Genomic DNA, 24,908 nt, shown 5'->3' with positions numbered 1-24,908 from the left:
ATTTTCATCCAATTCACTTGAAATTTGAAGAGGATTTACACATCAGCTAACTGAAGTCAACCACCCACTATTTTGAGATCAGCATAGGCCAAAAGGTCAACATCGGCCAAAGGTCAACCACTTTTTCGAATTTCTAAAATCCTCAATTTACATCCGATTGACTTGAAATCTGAATAGGATTTGCATATCAGCTTACTGAAACCAACCACCAACTATTTTTGAGGTCAATATAGGCCGAAAGGTCAACACAGGCCGCATTTGTAAAATTGTCAATTTTCATCAGATTAACTTCAACTTTGAAGATGATTTGCATATCAGGTCACTGAATTCAACCACTAATTATTTTTGAGGTCAAAAGGATGCTCTACCGAGTGCCATTCTACTTTGTTCTATTTTGCCAAGTGTCACTCTGAGTGATTTTTCATTTGTTTGTCTGTCCGTTTGTGAACAAGATATCTCAAAAAGTTGTGTACGGATTCGGACAAAATTTGGCAGAGATGTAGCGTATGTGCCAAGGACTAAATGATTAGATTTTGGTGATAGTTCCTGATTCGGATCCGGCTACTAGAATTTTAAAAGTGATTCTTCACCATTGGGAGATCTGGCCAAAAACGATACATAGCAGGATATCTCAAAATTTGTGGACGGATTTGGACGAAACTTGGTGGACCGGTTGGGTGTCTGACAAGGAGGATTCCCTTCGATTTTGGTGAATATCTGAATATGATTCGGACATGAGAATTATTTAATTTCTAAGTGATTCTTCAGCATTGGGAGATTGGGCCAAAAACTATTCATAGCACAATATCTCAAAAAGTTATGAATGGATTTGGACAAAATTTGCTGGACAGGTTGTGTGTGTGATAAGGAAGAATCGATTCAATTTTGGTGAAGATCCGGATCCAGCTAGTAGAATTTTAAAGCTTTTCTTCACCATTGAGTGATATGGCCAACCAGGTGGAGGTTTGCTCTCTACTGAGTGCCGTTCTCGTTTTTCTCTCTACCTTATGTATGAGCCATACAGTGCCTATAGAAAGTCTACTCCCCCATTAAAAAAATTCACCTTTGGTTGCCTTGTAGCCTGGAATTAAAATGCATTAAACCAAACTTTTTCCACCTTTCTTTGCACATCAGAACCCACAACTTCCAAATGAAAAAGAAATTCTCCAAATTTCAGAAAATTAATTGAAAATACAAAACTAGAACGTAGTCAGGTTCACTATGTTTTTTCGTTCAAAATTTTGGTAGATTAGCAAAACTATACATTTTTGGAATATTCAGAGCATGAGGAATCCAAAAATTAATGTTTACATTTGCTTAGACACCTTTGCGAAAATGACACTCAGGACAGTGATGAAGATGTGTAAAAGCATATTCCTGAACGGTATAGACCTCGTAGATCCTATGTATAGGACTTATAGTTCAATCTGATACTACCTATAACTTCCTATAACAACCTATAACTTCAAAGGACTTGCAATATCATGTATTATGTAATACAGTTATATCACAAATATAAAGACAATGGTTTTCAATGACCTTTGTTTGTTGCTTTTCTATAATCCTGAGCACTATTTTGAGGCCTTTATTGGATTCCTTGACCCAGAAAACATAGGATTAGCATATTTAATTAAGTCTCTAGGTTGACTAGAAGCCGAGATCGCGCAAAATATATATTTTATGGCGGCCATTTTGAAAATCCAAAATGGCGGCCACGCAGGTGTCTGTGCAAATGCCAACATTGATTTTCAGATTCTCCATGCTCTGAAGATTCCAAAAATGTACAGGTTTGCTAATCCCAAAATTTTGAAAGAAATTATATTTGTTAACATAGTGAACCTGACTATCTTCATCACTGTCCTGAGTGTCATTTTCGCAAAGGTGTCTACGCAAATGTAAACATTAATTTTTGGATTCCCCATGCTCTGAATATTCCAAAAATGTATAGTTTTGCTCATCTACCAAAATTTTGAACGAAATTATATTTGTTAACATAGTGAACCTGACTAACGTCTTGGTTGGATAAGTGTACGCCCCACCTGAGTTAATACTTGGTGGAAGCACTTTTGACAGCAATTACAACTGTGAGTCTGTTGGGATAGGTCTCCACCAACTTTGCACACCTGGATTGGGCAATATTTGCCCTTTTTTCTGTACAAAACTGTTCAAGCTCAGTAAAGTTGCGTGGGGAGCGTTGATGGACAGGAATCTTCAAGTTGTACCACAGAATTTCGATTGGATTTAGGTCGGGGCTCTGACTGGTCCACTCAAGGACATTTCTCTTTTTGTTCCTTCGTCACTGTAGTGTAGCTTTGGCTGTGTGCTTCGGGTCGTTGTCATGCTGAAAGGCGAACTTCCGTCCCAATTTCAGCTTTCTTGCAGAGGGCAGCAGGTTTTCCTCTCGGATTTTTCTGTATTTTGCTCCATCCATTTTCCCTTCTATCCTGACAAGAGCCCTTGTCCCCACTGATGAGAAACATCCCCATAACATGAAGCTGCCACCACTATGCTTCACAGTAGGGTTGGTGTTCTTTGGGCGATGTGCTGTTGGGTTTACACCAAAAGTAACGTTTTGCATTTAGGCCAAAAAGTTCCATCTCGGTTTCGTCAGACCACAAAAAAATTTTCCACATGGCCTCAGAATCTCCAAAGTGTTTTTTTGCATACCTCAAACGGGACTAAAGGTGGTCTTTTTGAGTAATGGCTTCCTTTTTGCTACCCTACTGTACAGGCCAGAATTGTGGAGTGCTTGGGATATTGTTGTCACATGCACACAGTGATCAGTCTTTGCCATAAAGTTTGCTCTTTCTACGTTGCCATTGGCCTCTTGGTGGCCTCTCTGATCAGTCTCCTTCTTGCTTGGTCATCCAGTTTGGAGGAACGGCCTGATCTAGGCAGGGTCTTGGTGATACTACACGTCTTCCACTTTTTAATGATTATCTTGATTGTGCTCCGAGGGATATTCAAGGCCTTTGAAATAATTTTATACCCATCCCCTGACCTGTGCCTTTCCCCAACTTTATCCCGAATGTCTTTTGAAAGCTCCTTGGTGCTCATGGTCGAGTCTTTGCTCTGACATTCACCACTACCCAGCAGAGGAAAACTACAGGAACAGCTGATTTTGTTCTGAAATAATCAGAATCACTACAATTTAACACAGGTGTAGGCCAATTACCTTGATGTGTGATTTTCAAGGTGATTGGTTACACCTGAGCTAATTTACAATTGCTATTATAAGCAACACTTATCCAACCAAGATGTTCTAGTTTTGTATTTTAAATTAATTTTCTGAAATTTGTAGAATTTGTTTTTCATTTGGAAGTTGTGGGTTCCGATGTGTAAATAAAGGTGGAAAAAGTCTGATTTAATGCATTTTAATTCCAGGCTATAAGGTAAGAAAAGATTAATAATTTGAAAGGGGGTGTAGACTATCTTTGGGCACTGCAAATACTCTTAAACGTTGATTAAGCTCGAGGCAGGAAATTCATTTCGGGTATTGTCAGTTGTTGTGTAACAACAGACAAAACCGGTTTTAAGCAGGGAAATCAGATATGCTCTCAGCACACCTTAACTGCAGACCAGTCTACCAACCAAACTTTCCGGTCTGAATGAGGACATGAATTTCAGAGTAAGTCCAAACGTCAGCATATCGTGATCTTTTTTGGCAGATAACTCAGAACATTTAATTATTACTAGCTATGTGAATTATTCTCTTAACGCTTCACTAAATCGCTATAACAATTTTAGTCAGACTCAATTCCATGGGGAAGCAGTAATCCACTACCAGACAGTCCGAAGATGAACATGCTCCCAAAATCCCATCTGAGCTCTAAAGGTCACGCCAAATAGACAACGCACAAGATTCCTGTTCCATATGGTCCCCCAGACATGTAAGCCCACAGTGAAGCACTGGAGTCAACTTTGCTTACTTTGGGACGACTGAAGACAATTTGGGCCATTTCCAAACACCTTATGAGACAGTGTACAGTGAAAGTGCTTCGAACAAGTTATTATTGTAATATTTGTAAGCAAGATATTGCAAACAGAAACACACGCCTGACATGTTTGTTTGACCAATGCAAAATAGGCATTGTTTCAATGCAGAGCCGGATATCCTAGATTCTTATATTCTCAGTGGCGGATTAACGCACTGGCACGCTGGACCCAACAAGCTCAATGAGGGCCCTGGCAGAGGCGGCGTGAGAGTCATGCAACCTGTGCAAATTCCAAGGGGCCCCGAGATCATGAGAGATGAGAGCTTATCGATCATGGTTCACAATCACTCGAGCTGAGACCGAGGGCGAGGTCTCACTTTGCTTCCAAAAATATCAAACTCAAACATCATAAAGGGAATGCTCCATCTCGAGGAAACAAAGCATTGTCACGTGATTAATCGATTTTTAAAATATTTTCTGCTGATTACAAAATTAGGGGGCGAGGTTATTATTAGTCGAGAAAGCAAGTGGAATAATAACTACGTTTCATGCATACACATGCAACAATATTCACAAACAAGTACAGATACATTCAAAGTACACCGCTCCATGCCAAATAAATAAATAACATCCTCCAGTGCGGCATTGCCGGGTCCGGTTCGGTGCCCGGCGATAACGACATGCAGCACCTGGAGATGGAATAGGAAAAGAGCGGTGTACAACAAACAAGAAAACAAACAAACAAAAAATATCGAAACCGGAGTGAAAAGTGAGTGCTCCCTTTCAGCACGCGTTATCGCCAGAACCCCTTCGGTGCCCGGCGATGACGTTATGCAGCGCCTGGAGATGGAATAGGAAAAGAGCGGTATACAACAAACAAGAAAACAAACAAACAAGAAATGAAAAATCACTCATAGAGCGACACTTGGCAAAACAGAACAAAGTAGAAAGGCACTCAATAGAGAATCCTTTTGACATCACAAATAATTTGTGGTTGAATTCAGTAAGCTGATATGAAAATCCAATTCAAATTTCAAGTCAATCAGATGAAAATTGAGGATTTTAGAAATTCGAAAAAAGTGGTTGACCTTTGGCCTATTTTGACCTTTTGGCCTATGCTGATCTCAAAAATAGTTGTTGGTTGAATTCAGTTAACTGATATGTAAATCCCTTTCAAATTTCAAGTGAATCGGATGAAAATTTAGGATTTTAGAAACTTGAAATTGTTGTTGACCTTTGACCGATGGTGATCTCAAAAATAGTTGGTGGTTGAATTGAGCAAGCCGATATGTAAATCCTCTTCAAATTTCAAGTCAATCGGATGAAAATTGAGGATTTTAGAAATTTGAAAAAAGTAGTTGACCTTTGGCCTATATTGACCTTTTGGCCTAATCTAATCTCAAAAATAGTTGGTGGTTGAATGCAGTGAGCTGATATGTAAATCCTCTTCAAATTTCAAGTCAATCGGATGAAAATTGAGGATTTTAGAAATTTGAAAAAAGTGGTTGACCTTTGGCCTATGTTGACCTTTTGGCCTAAGCTAATCTCAAAAATAGTTGGTTGTTGAATTCAGTTCGCCGACATGTATATCCTATTCAAAATTTCAAGTAAATCGGATGAAAATTGACGATTTTAGAAATTTGAAATGGTTGTTGACCTTTGGCCAATGTTGACCTTTTGGCCTAAGCTGATCTCATAAATAGTTGGTTGTTGAATTCAGTTCGCCGACATGTATATCCTATTCAAATTTCAAGTCAATCGGATGAAAATTGAGGATTTTAGAAATTTGAAAAAAAGCGGTTACCCGTTCGCCTATGTTGACATTTTGGCCAATGTTGATCTAAAAAAAATAGTTGGTGGTTGAAATCAGTTCGGCGATATGTAAATCCTATTCAAATTTCAAGTCAATCAGATGAAAATTAAGGATTTTAGAAATTTGAAATGGTTGTTGACCTTTGGCCTATGTTGACCTTTTGGCCGATGCTGATCTCAAAAATAGTTGGTGGTTGAATTCATTTCGCCGACATGTATATCCTATTCAAATTTCAAGTCAATCGGATGAAAATTGAGGATTTTAGAAATTTGAAAAAAAATGGTTGACCTTTGGCCTATGTTGACCTTTTGGCCGATGTTGATCTAAAAAATAGTTGGTGGTTGAATTCAGTTTGCCGACATGTATATCCTATTCAAATTTCAAGTCAATCAGATGAAAATTGAGGATTTTAGAAATTTGAAAAATGTGGTTGACCTTTGGCCTATGTAGACATTTTGACCTTTTGACCCCAAAAATATATAGGATTTTGTCGGACCACGAACTCTGCCATTTGTTAAAGTTTTGTGGAGATCGCTTTAAAATTGTGTCCTGTAGGCAAGTATAAGTGAGCGGACAGACAAACACACAAACAAAGACACACACAAACACACAAACAAACACACAAACAAACACACAAACCGGATTGAGCAACATACTTGGAAAAAATGTTTTCTTTTTTTGCCAAGTAATAATGAAACAAGAAAGAAAGAAACCAGAGTGAAACCTGAGTGCTCCCTTTCAGCACGCGTTATCACCGGAACCCCTTCGGTGCCCCGGTGATGACATCATGCAGCACCTGGAGATGGAATAGGAAAAGAGCGGTGTACAACAAACAAGAAAACAAACGAACAAGAAAGAAAGAAACCGGAGTGAAAACTGAGTGCTCCCTTTCAGTGTGTGTCATCACCGGAACCCCTTCGGTGCTCTGGCAATGATGTCATGCAGCACCTGGAGATGGAATAGGAAAAGAGTGGTGCACAACAAACAAGAAAACAAACAAACAAGAAAGAAAGAAACCGGAGTGAAAACTGAGTGCTCCCTTTCAGCGCACATCATTGCTGGAACCCCTTCATTGCCTGGCGATGACCTCCTGCAGCACCTCGAGATGGAATAGGAAAAGAGCGTTGTACAAGAAACAAGAAAACAAGTACAGATACATTCAAAATACACCACCCCCATGCCAAATAATTAAATATCCTACAGCGCAGTATTGCCGGGGCGCCCCTGGCGCCCGGCAATACCCCAGTGCAGCTCATAGAGACTGCATTGGGAGGGAGAGGTGCACAATAATTGATTGATTAATTGCATAATTAAAATCAATAAAAGATTATCATACAATATTTTCTTAATCAATAGGCTAATAACATAACTAAACCACTAGTGCTTCATCCGAAGATGTATCTTTTAGAAATTTAATTAAAGAAGTCATTAATAATAATAAAAAAAATTAATTGATCATTCAATAAATAATTAATTGATGAAATGATTAATCAATAAATCAAAAATATCCTTTATAGCCACATCACTTGGTCACTGTCATGTCCAAATATTAGCTTCCAAGCTCAAAAGGTGCCGGAGATATTGCCCAGATGAGAAAGAAAATAAATCAATGATTAATAATAAAAATAAATATATAATAATCATAAAAAAATTAAATAGTTAATCAGTTGGCTCAAAGAACACATAAACCACCACCATTTCATCCGAATCTGTGACTAAAAATAAATTTAAAAAAATAGTCATTAAACGAAAAATTAAATAAGTAATCGATTAATTGATTAACAAATAAATCAAAAATAGCTTTTTTAGCCAAATCACTTGGTCATTGGCATGTCCAAATATCAGCTTGCTAACTCAAAAGGTGCCTGAGATAATGGCCAGAAGAGAAAGGAAATGTATAAGTACTTAATTAATCGCTCATAATTAAATAACTCATCAATTAATTGATTAATCAAAAAACAAAAAATACTGTTTTTGAAAAAGTACTTGCACACTATTGTGCCGAAATTTCAGCTTCCTAGCTCAAAGGATGGCTGAGATATCACCCGGACAAACAAGAAAGAAAACAAACAAACAACCAGAGTGAAAACTGAGTACTCCCTTTCAGCGTGCGTCATTGCCGAGCCCCCTTCGGTGCCCGGCAATGACGTTATGCAGCACCTAGAGATGGCATAGGTAAGGTGTGGTGTACATCAATAAACTGGAGTGAAAACTGAATACTCCCTTTCAGCCGGCGTCATTGCAAAGCACCCTTCGGTGCCCGGCAATGACGTTTTGCAGTGCCTGGAGATGGCATAGGAAAGGAGCAGTGTACAATAATCACCCCAAAAAAATTAAATAGTTAATCAATTGGCTAATGGAATACATAAACCACCACTATTTCATCCGAATCTGTAACTAAAAAAAAATAAAAAATTAAGTCATTCATCAAAAATTAAATAATTAATCGATTAATTAATTAATCAATAAATCAAAAATACCATTTACAGGCAAATCACATGGTCACTGTCATGTCCAAATATCAGCTTCCTAGGTCAAAAGGTGCCTGAGATATTGCCCAGATGAGAAATAAAATAAATAAATGAATAATGATGAAAATAAATAAATAATAATCACAAAAAAATTAAATAAGTAATCAATTCGCTAATAGAACACATAAACCACCACCATTTCATCAGAATCTGTAACTTAAAAAAAAAAACATTTTAGTCATTAATCGAATAATTAATTGATTAATCAATAAATCAAAAATTTCCGGCAAGTAAAATCGGAATCTTTTCCGGCAAGTAACGAACAGATCAACATACTTGCCGGAATCTTTTCCGGCAAGTAATGAAAAATCGGTCAGAGACCGAGGACTTGCCGGAATTTTCTTTTTTATCGGCCATTTAGGACAAATATGGCGGCCGAACCACGCGACCGATGACTTTATCATTAACTTATTTTATTCCCTATGGAGAGTTCTTTACAATGAGCCATGTCTCAATTTTTTCTATTCAGCACTTTTGGAGATATAGAGGTGCTATGTTTTTCGGTTTTTCCAAGATGGCGGCCGAATCACGTGACCTATGACGTCATCATTAACTTATTTTATTCCCCATGGAGAGTTCTTTACAATGAGCCATGTCTAAATTTTTTCTGTTCAGCACTTTCGGAGATATAGTGGTGCAAAGTTTTTCGGTTTTTCCAAGATGGCGGCGGAATCACGTGACCTATGACGTCATCAATAACATATTTTATTCTCCATGGAGAGTTCTTTACAATGAGCCATGTATCAATTTTTTCTATTCAGCACTTTCGGAGATATGGAGGTGCAAATTTTTTCGGTTTTTCCAAGGTGGCGGCCGAACCACGTGACCAATGACGTCATCATTTGGGCATAGTATATTAGAGTGCAAGACAAATACGTGTGCAAAGTTTGGCGATTCTACGTGCAACGGTGTGACGTAGTGCTGCAAACAGACAAACAGACAGACAGACAGACAAACAAACGAACAGATCAACATACTTGCCGGAATCTTTTCCGGCAAGTAACAAACAAACAGAACCACAAATGCAACCAACCAATATACTTGAAAAATCTTTGATTTTGCAAGTAACAACCAGAGTGCAAACTGAGCACCCCCTTTCAGCGTGCATCATTTCCGGGCCTCCTTCGGTGCCTGGCGATGACGTCATGCATCACCGCGGTGGTGACTTCGGAAAGGAGCGGTGTACAATAATCACAATAAAATTTATACAATTCCTCAGGATAATACACATTAATATTGTTTCGCAAGTCCACACTACAATTTATTGTACGATCACAAAACCGGAGTGAAAGCCCTCGTTGGTAAATTGACTAATCCGTGCGCACGCGGACCGGTTGGGTTTTCAAAGCAAAATCAAAGCACCTTTCCCTGGGATGAAACTAAACTACTCCAGAGGTGTCAAAACGCGAAATATAGCTCAACACAAAAGGTGAAAAAGTTTCACAAAAGGTGAAAAGGGTACACCTATCTGGGGACTGGGGTTAATGAATCACCTTGCCTGTGCAACACCAGGATGGCGGTTTATAGCTGGGCTGAGATGCATCTCCGCTATAATGTGTATTTTTCTCAGGTTATTTTGTGCTTCAAATTGTCAAACAAAAATGAAATAGAGCAAAACTGTGTTATATGAAACTTCATAATAAGAGTTAATTTTGTAAATTAAAATTATTCGAAGACTATATTTTTCTGCCAGACCCACAGTCCGGTAGTCGAAACGACAATAAAATGTCAATAATGTTGTATTTGCATACGGGATTTCATCGGTGCAGGTCGTGCGGGATTCCACGATTGCGAAGACGATCATTGCAGCATCGTTCACCGCACCTCGCATTCCACGTGCGCGGGGTCGGGGCCGGGGTGGACGACGAGGCGTGCACGGCGATGACGTCGCACAAAGGGGGCGGGGCCTGTGTAAGCTCTCCGGCGAAAACGGGAACAAGCGGGAGAACACGTGAGACGCGCGCGCGCAGCGAACGAGCTCAGCGGACTCGTCGTCCTCGGAGCCGCAAAGCGAGACCATGGTGCGATGCACCTCATTCCGGGTACCTCGAGAACCCGCGGTGTTATTGCTCGCCATCCTCGCCATGCTCAGCATCTACGGCTGGACGCAGCAGCAAGAGGTCTCCACGACGCCCGCGGTGCACGTGCGCCGTTCGCACACCGAGGTGATGATCGCCAAGACCAAACCCGCGTCGGAGGATCCGACCCGGAAAAGCATCGACCCGTTTCCACTGCTCTGGGCCGAGCACGATTCGTCGGAACCGCGCGGGGAGGTCGTCTGGGACGGACGTTCGGCGCTCTGCGAAGCCAATGGCAGCGCTCCTTCGATTCCCGGTTTCCAGAAACTTTCGCCGCTCATTCGAGACTTTCTCAGACACCGGCATTGCAGGAACTTCGAACGGATCATCGAGCCCCGCGGGAAGTGCTCGTCCGGCGACGAGTTCCTGTTGCTCGCGATCAAGACGGTGGCGCCAAACGTGCACCGGAGGGATGCCATCCGGCGCACCTGGGGACAGGAGCGCGACATCAAGGTAAACTGTAAAGGAAACGCGATTGTTCCTTCGTGGAGTCGACTCGGCCTCGTCTATTTAGTGTTTTGTTTTTTTATCGATTATTATTCAATTTTACTTGTTGACTTGATATATTCTGGTCTTCACATCTTTTGCTTCATAAAAGTACTAAATACCTGCGAGGGAGGGACCGACGACAGTTTAAACGTCCTAATTTGTTAATGTAAATGGAGTTGTTTTTTATGAGCCTCGACAGACGATGTGCCAACCACATGATGATGGAGACGATTGCAGCCATTTATGATCTGGCTGTAAATACAACTCGCTTCGGACGTTTATTGTACTCAAACATTGCTTAGTGAGCAATCCCACTGGAGCTCGGGAATTCAAGGCTGCAGGGTTTATAGATGTGATGAGAACAAAAAAAGGAGAGAGGTATTGCGATCTGGGTAGGAGGCATTGCGATCTGGGTAGGAGGCATTGCGATCTGGGTAGGAGGCATTGCGATCTGGGTAGGAGGCATTGCGATCTGGGTAGGAGGTATTGCGATCTGGTTAGGAGGCATTGCGATCTGGGTAGGAGGCATTGCGATCTGGGTAGGAGGCATTGCGATCTGGGTAGGAGGCATTGCGATCTGGGTAGGAGGTATTGCGATCTGTGCAGGAGGTATTGCGATCTGTGCAGGAGGTATTGCGATCTGTGCAGGAGGTATTGCGATCTGTGCAGGAGGTATTGCGATCTGTGCAGGAGGTATTGCGATCTGGGTAGGAGGTATTGAAATCTGGGTGGGAGGTAGGAGGTATTGTGATCTGGGTAGGAGGTATTCCGATCTGGGTAAGAGGTATTCCGATCTGGGTAGGAGGTATTGCGATCTGGGTAGGAGGTATTGCGATCTGTGCAGGAGGTATTGCGATCTGTGCAGGAGGTATTGCGATCTGTGCAGGAGGTATTGTGATCTGGGTAGGAGGTATTGCGGACTGGGTAGAAGGTATTGCGATCTGGGTAAGAGGTAGGAGGTATTGCGATCTGAGTAGGAGGTATTCCGATCTGGGTAGGAGGTATTCCGATCTGGGTAGGAGGTATTACGATCTGGGTAGGAGGCATTGCGATCTGGGTAGGAGGTATTCCGATCTGAGTAGGAGGTATTCCGATCTGGGTAGGAGGTATTGCGATCTGGGTCGGGGGTATTGCGATCTGCGTAGGAAGTATTGCGATCTGGGTCGGAGGTATTGCGATCTGGGTAGGAAGTATTGCGATCTGGGTCGGAGGTTTTGCGATCTGGGTAGGAGGTATTGCGGTCTGGGTAGGAGGTATTGCGATCTGTGTAGGAGATATTGCTATCTGGGTAGGAGGTATTGCGATCTGGGTAAGAGGTATTGCGATCTGGGTCGGGGGTATTGCGATCTGCGTAGGAAGTATTGCGATCTGGGTCGGAGGTATTGCGATCTGGGTAGGAAGTATTGCGATCTGGGTCGGAGGTTTTGCGATCTGGGTAGGAGGTATTGCGGTCTGGGTAGGAGGTATTGCGATCTGTGTAGGAGATATTGCGATCTGGGTAGGAGGTATTGCGATCTGGGTAAGAGGTATTGCGATCTGGGTAGGAGGTATTGCGATCTGGGTAGGAAGTATTGTGATCTGTGTCGGAGTTATTGCGATCTGGGTAGGAGGTATTGCGAACTGGGTAGGAGGTATTGCGATCTGGGTAGGAGGTATTGCGATCTGGGTGGTAAGTATTGTGATCTGGGTAGGAAGTACTGCGATCTGGGTTGGAGGTATTGCGATCTGTGTAGGAGATATTGCGATCTGGGTAGGAGGTATTGCGGTCTGGGTAGGAGGTATTGCGATCTGGGTAGGAGGTATTGCGGTCTGGGTAGGCGATATTGCGGGCTGGCTAGGAGGTATTGCGGTCTGGGTAGGAGGTATTGCGGTCTGGGTACGAGGTATTGCGATCTGGGTCGGAGGTATGGTGATCTGGGTGAGACATTATTGCATGGACTCTCGAGAGAAAAGGGAATGTTGAGGATTCGGTGCATGGAGATTACAAGGATAATATGATGCATGCAGGATGTTTTTGCATGGCTTGGACTGGTGTGAGGGAAGGGCAAGAAAGATGGATAAGTGAAGAATTCAGAAAGGCATATCACAAGGAAAAAATAAGTATTTTGGGGGATTTTAATTTGCCAGGAATATATTTGATTCAGGAACAGAGGAAAGGCCGAGTGGATGAGCAATTTCTACCTCTTGTCCAATATTGCTTTTTAACAGTTTGTGGAGAAGCCCACGAGGGGGGAGTGCAGTTTTGGACCTCTTTTTCAGGAATGATCCCATTGCGGTGGAGAAGGTGGAGGTGCCATTACGTATGGGTATAAGTGACCACAATGTAGTCAGCGAAATTCCTATGTTGAGATGTGTAGTTCGGGATGAAGTGGTGTATGGCTGTTCCATATAAATGAGTGGATACCAGAGATAATGTGCCATGTGGCAGATGGTACTTATCGCTCCCATTAAGGCACAGCATAGCTGGATGGGATACCTTAATGGCGGTTCACCACTGATGGTATGAAATCGCATAGTGACTGGTATATAACCGAAAGGTTTTCAGAGTCATAAGTGTATGCAGGACTCACTGCGTTGCCCTGATGACCCCCAAAAGGGTGAAACCAGGTCGGTAACTGTGAGTTTTACATACACTTATGACAGTATCTGAACTAAGATCAAAATTCTGCTCTGTCAGAGGGTTCTCTTGAGAGCTTGACAAGCAGAGCGTATGTACATGGCAGTGACGTCATTACATGCGCTCATTGAAAGCTGGAGAACTGAACATATATTTGGATATATATATATATATATATATATATATGTATGTATGTATGTATGTATATATATATATTTTTTGTGTACAAGATCGAGGCTCGTGAAAGAGCTAACATTAATCGCACAAAAAAACAAATGGACACATCAAACACAAAATAAGGGGAGTGGTAGACAAAATTGGGAGAGATGGGGAAGCACACAAACACAACATTTGAGAGCAGGGATATCGGGAGATCTGTGGGAAGGAGAGGGCTTGGGGGGGAGGAGGCGTGGGAAGGGGGGTGGGGGAGAGAAGTATAAAACACAAGGGCACTGTTAGGACTTCTAGGAAAGAAGTCGGTATTTCAAAAAAGTGGATCTGGGGTGAATTAGCGGGGGTAGAAAAGATCAAGGTTTTGGATGGGGGAAGATAGGTGGTGCTGAACAGCTGTTTTAAAGACCTGGAGGGAGGAGTGGGATTGAAGAGAGTGAGAGAGTTTTTTTTCCAGAGGTGGGAGAAAAAAGGAATGAAGGAATGAAAGAGTGAAGGTGAATGGAGAGTCTTGATTTTGGTCGTTTAACCATAAGAGGGTTGCTGGCAGATCTTGTGTGACCTGTAGGAATATTTGGGGGACAGAGCACAGACAGGTCTGGGGGGGGGGGGGGGGGCTGGGCCGGAGAAGAGTCGGTCGAAGACAGAAAGACTACCAACCTGCCTGTGGTGAGTGAGTGAAAGGCCTTCGCAGTTACCTTCATCGTGGGAGATTCCATTGATTCTGAACGCTTTGGTTTCAACAGCGTGAAGCCGAGCTCGGTTGACGATTGGGTAAAGTTATTGTTGAGATAGTAAAGTTAAGTTGAGGTAAAGATAGATAGATAGATAGTTAAGTTAAGGTCAAAGGTAAGTTTAGGTTAAGGTAGCTAGGTTTTACCAATAAATTATCATTGGCAAAAAGGATTGGGTAAAAAAAGTTTACAAGTGGATGGTCTGGATCAGAGAAATGGGCAACCTTCAAGGAACAAATGTGTAGACTGCAGAGTGGGCATATTCCAGTGAGGTGTAAAGGTAGGGACAGAAAGAGAACACGATGGTTGTGCAATGAAGGATAATTGTCGTGTTGTGAAATTAATCAGGGTGGTACGGCGTGTAATTGAGGATAAATAGCATTAATCCAATGCAAAACAACAGGCCTGGAGTCCGACAACAACTCGACAAGTCAAAAGGGAATATGAAAAGGGCAAAGCCAAGAATATTAAACGTAAACGGCAAGACATTCTTGAAGTATTACCCAAGGTGTAAGGAAAGGGTTAAGAAGAGTGTGGGCATGAGAATTAGTGGATGATGAGGGTGAGATTGCAGACTTATAAAAAAAACATTTTTATTTTTTATTTTTTTTGCTTCAACTGTATGTACGCAGGAACAGTCGGGGGAACTTCTAGTAGCTGAGAGTATCGATCACTGGGGTGAGCAAGGGCATTTGCAAGAGATCCATGCAGGTGTAAGTGAAGGAATACCGAGGAAAAATTAAGGGTTCATGGAGCTCCAGGGCTGGATAATATGCTGTGCGAGAGTATTGAGCAGGTGGCAGAGCGGATAAGCTCGGTTGGAGAGTGGAAAATGCTACATCACCGTTTGCGAAAGGTTTCAGAGAATAATTGGGGAACTATAAACCTGTTGGTTTGACTTCTGTTGATGGAGAAAATGTTGGAGTCATAAATTAAGCAATGGATAGATAGGGAGCCATTTCAATAATTTCGATCTAATTAAAGGTAGTTAGCACGGATTTACTGAAAAGAGGTCATGTTTACAAATTCGTTGGAGTTCTATGAAGCAGTTTCTGACTGGTTGGATGAGGGAAGTGCAGTCGTGTATTATACATGGACTTTCAGAAGACATTTTATAAGGTACCACGTAGAAGGCTGTTTGCAAAGGTGAAGGTGCTTTTTATGCCTCTGCCGAAAGTCGCCGAAGCTGATGATTATGTGTTTTGGGTTGTCTGTCCGTCCGTCTGTCTGTCTGTCCATCCATACGGGCTAAACCTCGTTTTTCCTCAACAACCATATGTCCGATTGAGATAAAACTTTCAGGGTAGGAGTGACACCCATGCAGAATGTTTTTATGATAATTGTGATGTCATCGGTCACGTGGTATGGTAGCCATCTTGGATTAAAAGCGAATAGTTCAAAAAATATTTCTCGGAAACTGCTTAAGGGAAACATTTGAAACTTGAGACATTGTCAAGTACTCCCAATGGGGAACAAAAGTTGATAATGATGACATCATAGGTGAAGTGGTATACCAGCCAAAAATGTTTTAATCGAATTCCTTATCCTAAAAATCTGAAATTGCATGCACATGATCTATGACCCATTTGTATTGAAATATAAAATTTATGACATCATCGGTCACTTGGTTTGGTAGCCATATTGGATTGAAGGAAAATATTAAATAATTATATCTCTGAAGCCGCTCACCCTATCGATGTGAAATTTTACAAATATCATCGAACAGCACTGTTGCATATAGTTTGAAAATGATGATGTCATAGGTCATGTGGTTTTTGCAGCCATCCTGGATAGAATAACGAACCTCATCCGATCAACAAAAAACTTCACAAATGTGATCCCCTACCCATACCTATGCAGAGTGACGGCATCTACCCATTGTGGGACTATGCGGAGGCATATTGGCAACACACTTGCATTGTTCCCGTTTTAAATTGTATTCGTCCCCTACTTCAGCGTGATGATGATCATGCTTAAGGAAAACAGGAAAACAGGACCAAATCTCAAGAAGAAAACAGGACCAAATCCATAAGCCATTCATGAAACATCTGCGGTTTCACCTGAGGGGACTATCCTCTGTCTGTCTGTCTCTGTCCATCCCACCTGTGGTTTTTTTCAGACCTTTTCCTCATACCCTTTAAATAGGCCTGGGCAATAATGAACAAACCTTTATCATGATAATGGACCTCATTATCACGATTATCGCGATGATATCATGATATCACAAGAATAAAAAGACATAAAATGTCAGCGTCAATAGTGTGCTTCTTTGGTTAAATTTAATATTCCTGACTGCAAACCTCCTAATTGTTGATGGGCAGGGCAGAGACAATGTGTCAGCGTGGCAGGTGACACTTGTTGCTAACAGGTTGTGCTGCAATTGCTGGGGTGAGACTCAATCTGTGCCTTGCTTCCGAGTCGAGTTAAGGGGTTCAATCTGTGTATGTATATGAATATATATATATATATATATATATATATATATATATATATATATATATATATATATATATATATATATATACACATATATATAAAACAGTGTGTGTGTGTGTGTGTGTGTGTGTGTGTGTGTGTGTGTGTGTGTGTGTGTGTGTGTGTGTGTGTGTGTGTGTGTGTGTGTGTGTGTGTGTAATGTTACCGATAGACTCCGAAACGGAGAGGCTCACGTGCTTGATATTTGGCATAGACATGGCCATTGAGCCTGGGACGAACATGGCCGAGACCATATTTGACGAGATCCATATTTTTTATTCATATTTACCTCAGCGCATTTCAGCGAAGTACCCGCTAATCTCAGCCAGTGACAGAGCAGCTCGCTGATTCGCTCAGAGCAATCACGTGATGTTCCATCCACACGTCACACGTCACACGTTTGCACGTAATTCAGGGCGAAAAGCGATTGCGTTTTTTCACCTTTATGCGATCGTGTTTTGTGTCGATTTTGTGCGATATGAATTAAATTTTAATTCATATTTCGTGTTTACGAATTCGAATACGAAGGATTTCCCCTTTCCCCTTTCGATTTCGAATACGAATCGAATACGAGCTTGAGTCGAGAGGGCGAATGTACGGGTTGGGAATGTACGGGTCTCCCTTCCCCCGCCCGGCAACGCCGGTACTGGAGGACGTGGGTCACAGGATCGGTGAGTCTCCAAATCCGCTTCGTGCTCTTGCGAAGATGCAGGACGATGTCGCGATTGTTGTGCTGCTCTCCGACCATGAGAACTGCAACGTCATTGTTGACTGGCCCTCCCCTTCCCTCCCCCTTCCCCAAGCCCCCTCCCCCTCCCCCCCTCCTCCTCCCCCTCCCCCCTCCCCATCCCCCCTTCTCCACCCCTCCCCCTCCCATCCCTCACCCTCCCCCCTTCCCCCCTCCCCCCTCCCCCCTCTCATCCCTCCCACCCCCCCTCCCCCTCCCATCCCTCACCCTCCCCCTCCCCATCCCCCCTCTTCTCCCCTCTCCCCCTCCCCCCCTTCTCCCCCTCCCCCTCCCCCTCTTCTCCCCTCCCCCCCCCTCTTCTCCCCTCCCCCCCCTCTTCTCCCCTCCTCCCCTCCCCTCCCCCGCCCGGCAATGCCGGGTACTTCTGCTAGCATATATATAATGTATATATATATATGTATATACTGGCATCTTGGAGAGGTTTATTCAGTAAGTAGATGGGAGGGTTGTCCAGTCAGTCTTTTCGGAGAGACATCGTAAGAGTGTAAGATTTGTCAGGATTGAAAGACATGTTCCACTTGTTTGCCCAGTCTGTGATTTTGTCCAGGTCTGCAGAGAGTGAGGAGGCTGCAGACTGCCGATCTGAGGGATGAGGAATGGAGCGATAGAGAGTAGAGTCAACAGCAAAGAGATAGAGAGGATTTTCAAGAGAGTCAGAGAGATCATTGATGAAGACCAGAAAAAGCACAGGGCCCAGACACTGCTTTGGGGAACTCCAGCCTGAACAGGAAGAGCAGATGAGAGAAACCCATTCAGGGCCACATGTTGACTACAATTAGAGAGGAAGTCAGCCAGCCATGCCTGGAGATTTCCATGGATACCAAAGGAGGAGAGTTTGGTGAGCAGAGCGGGGTGCCAGACCGTATCGAAGGCACGTGATATGTCAAGGGAGACAGCTCTAATTTCCTGTTTGGCATTGAGGACCTCCATCCATTGTTGAGAAAGCAGAAGCAGCATGTCCAGAGTAGAGTGACCAGGTTTGAAACCAAATTGATGATCAGAGATCAAGCCATTGTAGAAGAGGAAAGATTTCATATCCGAAGCAATGATTGATTCCATGACTTTGCTGATAATTGGGAGAAGGCTGATTCGTCTGGAGTTGCTAGGATCTGTTTTTGCACCTTTTTTGTGCAAAACGGTGATGTTGTCTGATTTCCAAGCAGATGGCAGATGACTTAGAGCAAAAGAGAGCGTGAAGAGAACAGAGAGAGGGAGTGAAAGAGCGGAAGAACAGGATTTTAGGACCCGTGGGCTGATGCCGTCAGGTCCAGTTGCAGAATCAGAGTCGAGGGTTGACAGAAACTTTTCCACCTTGTCAGGAGGAAAGGACACAGAGTCCAGGAGCAGCTGGGTACGACTGGGTACGGTCGGTACAGAGAGGGATGGGTTTGGGACACAAGATTTAGAGGCAAACACAGAGTTGAGGCATTCAGCTTTTTCACGTGCGGAGTCAGCCATGTAGTCGTTTGAGGTGAGGGAGGGGATGGAGGGGGAGCAAACAAACACCAGAAACGGATTTGACCAGACGCCACCAGGATTTGGAAGAGGGAGACAGATGAGAGAGTTCAGTCTTGAGAATGGAGAGATATTGTTTCCTGGCTCTCCTGAGGGTGGACACACACTTGTTTCGGGCTTTGTGAAAGGAAATGAGATTTCCTTCCATTGGATTTGCTTTCCAGTAGACGAAAGCAAGTTGTTTCTGGGCAACAGCCTCACCACAAGATTCCGTGTACGATGGTCGGGAGGAAGGGTATGACAACTGAAGACGAGATGGGATAAATCTGTGCATGAGAGAGAGCAATTTACTTTGGAAGAATTCCCAGGATGAGTTGATGTCAGAGGCAGTAGAGATGGGAGACCAGTCCAGATGATTGATGGATGCTTGAAGACCGTGCCAGTTGACCTGAGTGAAATGCCAGACTCGGCGACGCTGAGGAGGCTCTCTGAGAATGGTCATAGAGATGTCCACTTTAACAAGCACATGATCAGATGAGCCGATTGGAGCAGAAGAAATGCAGCAGACATTTTCAGGGAAGTTATTCATAACCAAGTCCAGAAGAGAAGATGCTCCGTTGACTGAGATCCGGGTCGGGAAATTGACAGATTGTGTCAGTCCCAGTGAGTCGCAGAAGTCCTTTGCTGAAGAGCCAAGGCTGGTGAGAGATATCCACACCCAGCCAACTGGCATGGTGACATTTGAAATCACCACATATGAGGAAGAGAGTTAGGATGGGTAGATAGAAGTTGGTCCATATTATCAGACAGCGAGGTGTAGATGGAGTCATCACTGTTTGGTGGACGGTACAACACACATATGAACAAAAGGTGGGAGCGAAGGGGAAGCCGTAGCCAAAGGTATTCCTGGGGGTGAGGTGGAGAGAGGGCAGTGCAGGGCGAGTGAGGAAGAGTTTTTTTATAAATATAGCAACCCCACCACCAGGACGAGGCTCAGGTCTATCATACCGGAGGAGGGAGTAACCTGTGTTATGGATTCGGCACTTATTATTGTTGTTATTATTATTATTGTTTGTTCTAAGTATTATGGTTATTGTTGTTTAAGGGAAATGGTTATTGTGGTTAAAAGGTTGAAAGCGCTCATGGAAAAGAGACAGGAAGCCGGAAGACGAGGACAGAGAGGAGGAAGAAGAAGGCGTGAGGAAAAAGTGGAAAGACGCGTGTCTGGAAGCTCTGTACCGAGCGTGGTCGAACGAACGTCGCGAGTGAACTTTTAGTCCGTGAAAGGAATTTCGTGCGATTGGTGTTATCGCGGGAGTATTGAAAAACCTGCATAGTCAGGTATAGGCGTTGAGGTTCCGGAGAATCCTCGCCTGGAGGCTTCAGCTCGAGTAAGAGCCGTCCGCCATTTTGACCCTTGCGCGTCGTTCACTGAAAAAGGTTTTGGCCACGTCAGCTTGTCTCACCCTCCGGTGGTCTGCCGGGGATGGGTGTGCACTAAAGCGGTGTGTGAAGATTACACTGCGGTTTGCGGATTGAACGTTGAATGTGCACGTCTGGATCGCGTCTTTGGGATTTCCCTTTCCACCGCCAGTTTGCTGTTGGTTTGGACCACGTGACGGTCCACGCCTTGCCTACACCTCCTTACTCGCCTCTTCGCCGGGATCCCCTCTGAGTTATAGAGACATTGAGGAGTGTTCTGTTCCGTTCCCTGGGAGTGCGGTGAGTTTGAGTTCGGTTACTTGAGAAGATGGTACCATCTTAAGATATTTATTGTATGGTTGATTGCTATCATTGTTGTATTGTTCTTCCTGTGTGCTTTTTAATATATTCTTTGTTTGTGGATAACCATTGGTGTGGTTTCAATATTGATTTTGACACGGAATAACATATTTTTCTGTCGTGGCTCTTCTCGGGGTTCGGAGGTATACCGAGACCAGGAGGGCGGGGAGGAACACGTAACACCTCAGAGCGATACCAAGGAATCAGAGACATCATGAAGGAGGAAAGTTTCTGTGAAGCAGATCACGTCTGGTTTGTCAGAAGCAACCTGTATGGAGAGATCAGTCAAGTTTGAACGAAGGCCCCGGATGTTTGAGGTCCATACCGTTAATGATGAGGAAGGGGGAGCATCGGATACAGAACAGGGGGGGGGGGTAGGGTAAGATGTGGAAGAGGAGGAAGTGGGAGGGAGAGCTGTTGAAGGTTGTGTCAGAGATTTCAGAATAGCTTGGAGAAAGGGAAGAATGGGGCGGACAAAAGGTTTGATGGTGATTGGGTGAGGCACAGTGAGGTGTTATTCGAGAAGGGGGAAGAGCGAGGCAGAAGGTTGGGGGAGATGAAGGTGAAAGTTGGAAGGCGGAAGAAGTGGGGAGGACGCTTTGAGGAGGAGGAGGGGAGGAGCGAGGCAGAGTCTCGGAGGGGAGGGGTGTGGGGGGAGTTTAGGAGGGAAGGGGCAAGGGGGAGATTTGAAAGGGATGGGTGATGGGGAAGATTTGGAGGGGAAGGGCAAGGGGGAAGATTTGAAAGAGATGGGTGATGGGGAAGATTTGGAGGGGAGTGGCAAGGGGGTCGATTTGGAGGGGAGGGGTGATGGGGAAGTTTTGGAGGGGAGGGGTGAGATTGGATTTTAGAAAGTGTACGATTAATGGGAAACGAACATTTATTGCAAAATGAGTTTCTTGTGACCTTCGAGTCAAAAATACGTTTGAGGATGCTGAAGGGGGAGTGGAGTGCAGGAGAGTTTCGGGAATGTAGAAAAGAGGAACTGTAAGAGATGGAATTTTTTTTTGGAATGAATAGATTAGGTGAGCAAGTCGAAAGCATCCTTTTATAGAAGAAGAAGAAGAAATAGGTGTTATAATATACGACAGAATACAGTTCTTCAGGGGAAAGTTTAAACATTTTTAAATTGAGCAGTGAAAACTATCTGGGGAAATGGAAAATGGAAATGGGGGTGAAACACGTGATCGAAGAACGAACGAACAAATAAGAACAACGAATAAGAACAGAGAAGGAAATGTTTTTTGGTTTTTTTTTTTTTTAGTTGAGATTTTAAACAAGGAAGTATGGGGTGAAAGACTGGGACAAAACGGTAAACTAAAGTAATTGCAGCACAATCGACGGACCGCTGAGAGAAAAACAAAGCCTCAAGGTCGGACACGGTAGCCTACTCGGCCTTAAAATACGCGACACGAATTAACCGACGATTTTGTATACATGTATGAAAAATTAACACCGAGAATCTTACGAAGGACACACTATAGGTATACACACCGAAATATAGATACAGTTGCCTTGGGCCAATCCATGACGGGAACCATCCCCAACAGAACTTGATGGTTAACGCAACACTCAACGCCTTTGATGAAGAGAACTAGTTTGCTCTCGCAACGTCAGGTCATTAATAAAGAATTTAAATTCTTTTTACTGCTCAGTGTGATGGAGAAGATGGAGAAGGAGAAGATGAACAAGTGGAAGGAATGTATGGAGACAAAAGGTCTGAAGGTGAATATCGGAAAAACGAAGGTGATGGCAAGTGGTAAAGCATGTGGTGAGGTGGAAAGAACTGGGAAGTGGCCGTGTGCTGTGTGCAGGAAGGGTGTCGGATTGAATTCCATTCAATGTACAATGTGCGCTAAGTGGGTTCATCAAAAATGTAGTGGCTTGAGAGGGTCATTAACCAGTGTGGCAGCTACATTCAAGTGTGAGGTGTACACAGAGGGAGAGATGGAGGAAATATTGAGTTGGATCTTGGAGATGGCGTGAAGCTGGAAGGTGTGAAAACATTTTGTTTCCTGGGAGACGTGCTGAATGGACAAGGTGGATCAGACTCGGCGACGGTTGCTCGAGTGAGATGTGCATGGAAGAAGTTTCGGGAACTGAGTGGCGTGCTGACGAGGAGGGGAGTGTCGTTGAAGCCGAAGGGAAAGGTGTATGCTGCATGTGTGAGAAGTGTTATGATTTATGGGAGCGAGACATGGGTAATGAACATAGAGCAGCATCGAAGGCTGGAAAGGGTGGAAATGCGAATGGTTCGGTGGATGTGTGGAGTATCGTTGAGAGAGAGGAAGACAAATGATGAATTGCGAAAGATGATGGGAGTAGAGCCTGTGATGGATGCTGTGAAGAGAAACAGGTTGAGATGGTTTGGTCATGTGTTGAGGAAGGATGAAAGTGACTGGTTGAGAAGAGTGATGGAAATGAATGTAGAAGGAAGTCGAGGACGGGGAAGACCGAGAAAGACTTGGCTAAAGATGGTCGAAGAAGAAATGCGGGCAAGGGGGTTAACAAGGGGAGATGCAGAAAATAGGGCAAAATGGAGAACATTGTCATGGGGGCCGCAAGGCTAACCCCCGCTCTTGCAGGGAAAATGGCCTTAAAATGCCTGTTGTTGTTGTTGTTTACTGCTCAGTGTGCTGTCCTTTACAATATGAATCCTGAGCTGCAAATCTTTCAACATGTACACAACCGGTCAAAAGTTTTAGAACCCCTCAATTTTACCAGTTTTTAAAAAAAAATTTAAGCAATTCAAGTCCAGTGAATAACCTGAAATGGTACAAAGGTAAGCAGTAAAAACTGCTCGAGGTTTTTAAAAGTTTAGGTTAGCAAAAATGGGAAAATAATGTAAATTGCACAGTTATATTGTAAAAAAAAAAGGCCTTCTTCAAGGAACAAGTAATGGTTTAACAACTTACAGCTGTTCTGCAGCAATGTAAGTAAATTAAGCATTGAAAGTTGATGCAAACAATTCCTACAGGTGTACCAACCTCTGCTGATTACTTGATTACAAACCCCCTGTCTGTATAAAAGCAGTATTGGAACAGACTGTTATTACACTCTCTGAAGCATTATTTGGACAATATTGCACTGCAGGAAGTAGTATATTGCTATCATAATGGCGAGAAAAAGGGCAATTGAAAAAGGAAGACAGACAGACCATTATAACCCTTAAAAGTGTCGGTCTTTCCTCAGAGAAATTGCAAAGAAAGCCAGGGTGTCAGTGAGTACAGTTTCCTACACCATCAAAAGGCACTTGGAAAGCTGAGGAAACTATGACAGGAAGAGGTCTGGCAGACCCAAAGCCACAACAGAATCAGAAGACAAGTTTCGAAGAGTCAACAGCTTGCGTGATAGGCGGCTCACATGACAACAGCTTCAAGCACAGCTTAACACTGGTTGAAGTAAGCAAGTCTCCGTTTCAACTGTGAAGAGAAGACTTCAAGCTGCAGGTTTGACAGGTCGAGTGGCAGTAAGAAAGCCATTGCTAAGATTGCAAAATAATAAAAAGAGGCTTGCCTGGGCCATGAAGCACCGTCGGCAGACCACTGAAGACTGGAAGAAGGTCTTATGGACCGATGAATCAAAATTTTAAATCTATGGTTCATCACACAGGATTTTTGTACGCCATCGATTAGGCGAAAGGATGGTTCCTCATTGTGTGACACCAACTGTCAAACATGGAGGAGGAAGTGTGATGGTCTGGGGCTCTTTTGCTGGATCCAGAGCTGGCAACTTGCACAGAGTGACTGGCACCCTGAACCAAAAGGGCTACCACAGCATTTTGCAGCGCCATGCAATACCCTCTGGTGTACGCCTAGTTGGTCAGGGGTTCATCCTACAGCAAGATAATGACCCGATACACACCTCCACGCAATGTCAAAACTACCTTCGAGGAAAAGAACAAGACGGTAGGCTTGTTCAAGACGGAACAAGACGGTCGTTACTGAGGAACGGGCTTATTTTAGCTGAGGCTAATGACTGTACCTGAGTTGCTGTGTTGTCATGATTTACACCAATCATAATACAAACAATTACTTTGCACAAATGTATTTGTTGTGTTTGTGATATTACATTTTTATA

General features: G+C 43.4%; 1 protein-coding gene across 1 annotated transcript in view; it reads left to right on the top strand.

Annotated features, from left to right (window-relative positions):
* Nucleotides 1-10,168: 10,168 nt before the first annotated feature.
* The window catches only part of LOC137412692 (N-acetyllactosaminide beta-1,3-N-acetylglucosaminyltransferase 3), a 55,755-nt gene continuing 41,015 nt past the window's right edge, over nt 10,169-24,908 (top strand). Inside the window, exon 1 of the mRNA XM_068097980.2 lies at nt 10,169-10,810. Coding sequence (XP_067954081.2) covers nt 10,298-10,810 — 513 coding nt within the window. The 5' untranslated portion in view covers nt 10,169-10,297. The remainder of the gene's footprint in view (nt 10,811-24,908) is intronic.

This window comes from Myxine glutinosa, chromosome 1 (genome assembly GCF_964187855.1).
Source record: "Myxine glutinosa chromosome 1, kmMyxGlut1.1, whole genome shotgun sequence".
NCBI lineage: Eukaryota > Metazoa > Chordata > Myxini > Myxiniformes > Myxinidae > Myxine > Myxine glutinosa.
The sequence above is the reverse complement of the archived record's forward strand: the minus strand, read 5'-3'. Positions and strand labels throughout refer to the sequence as shown.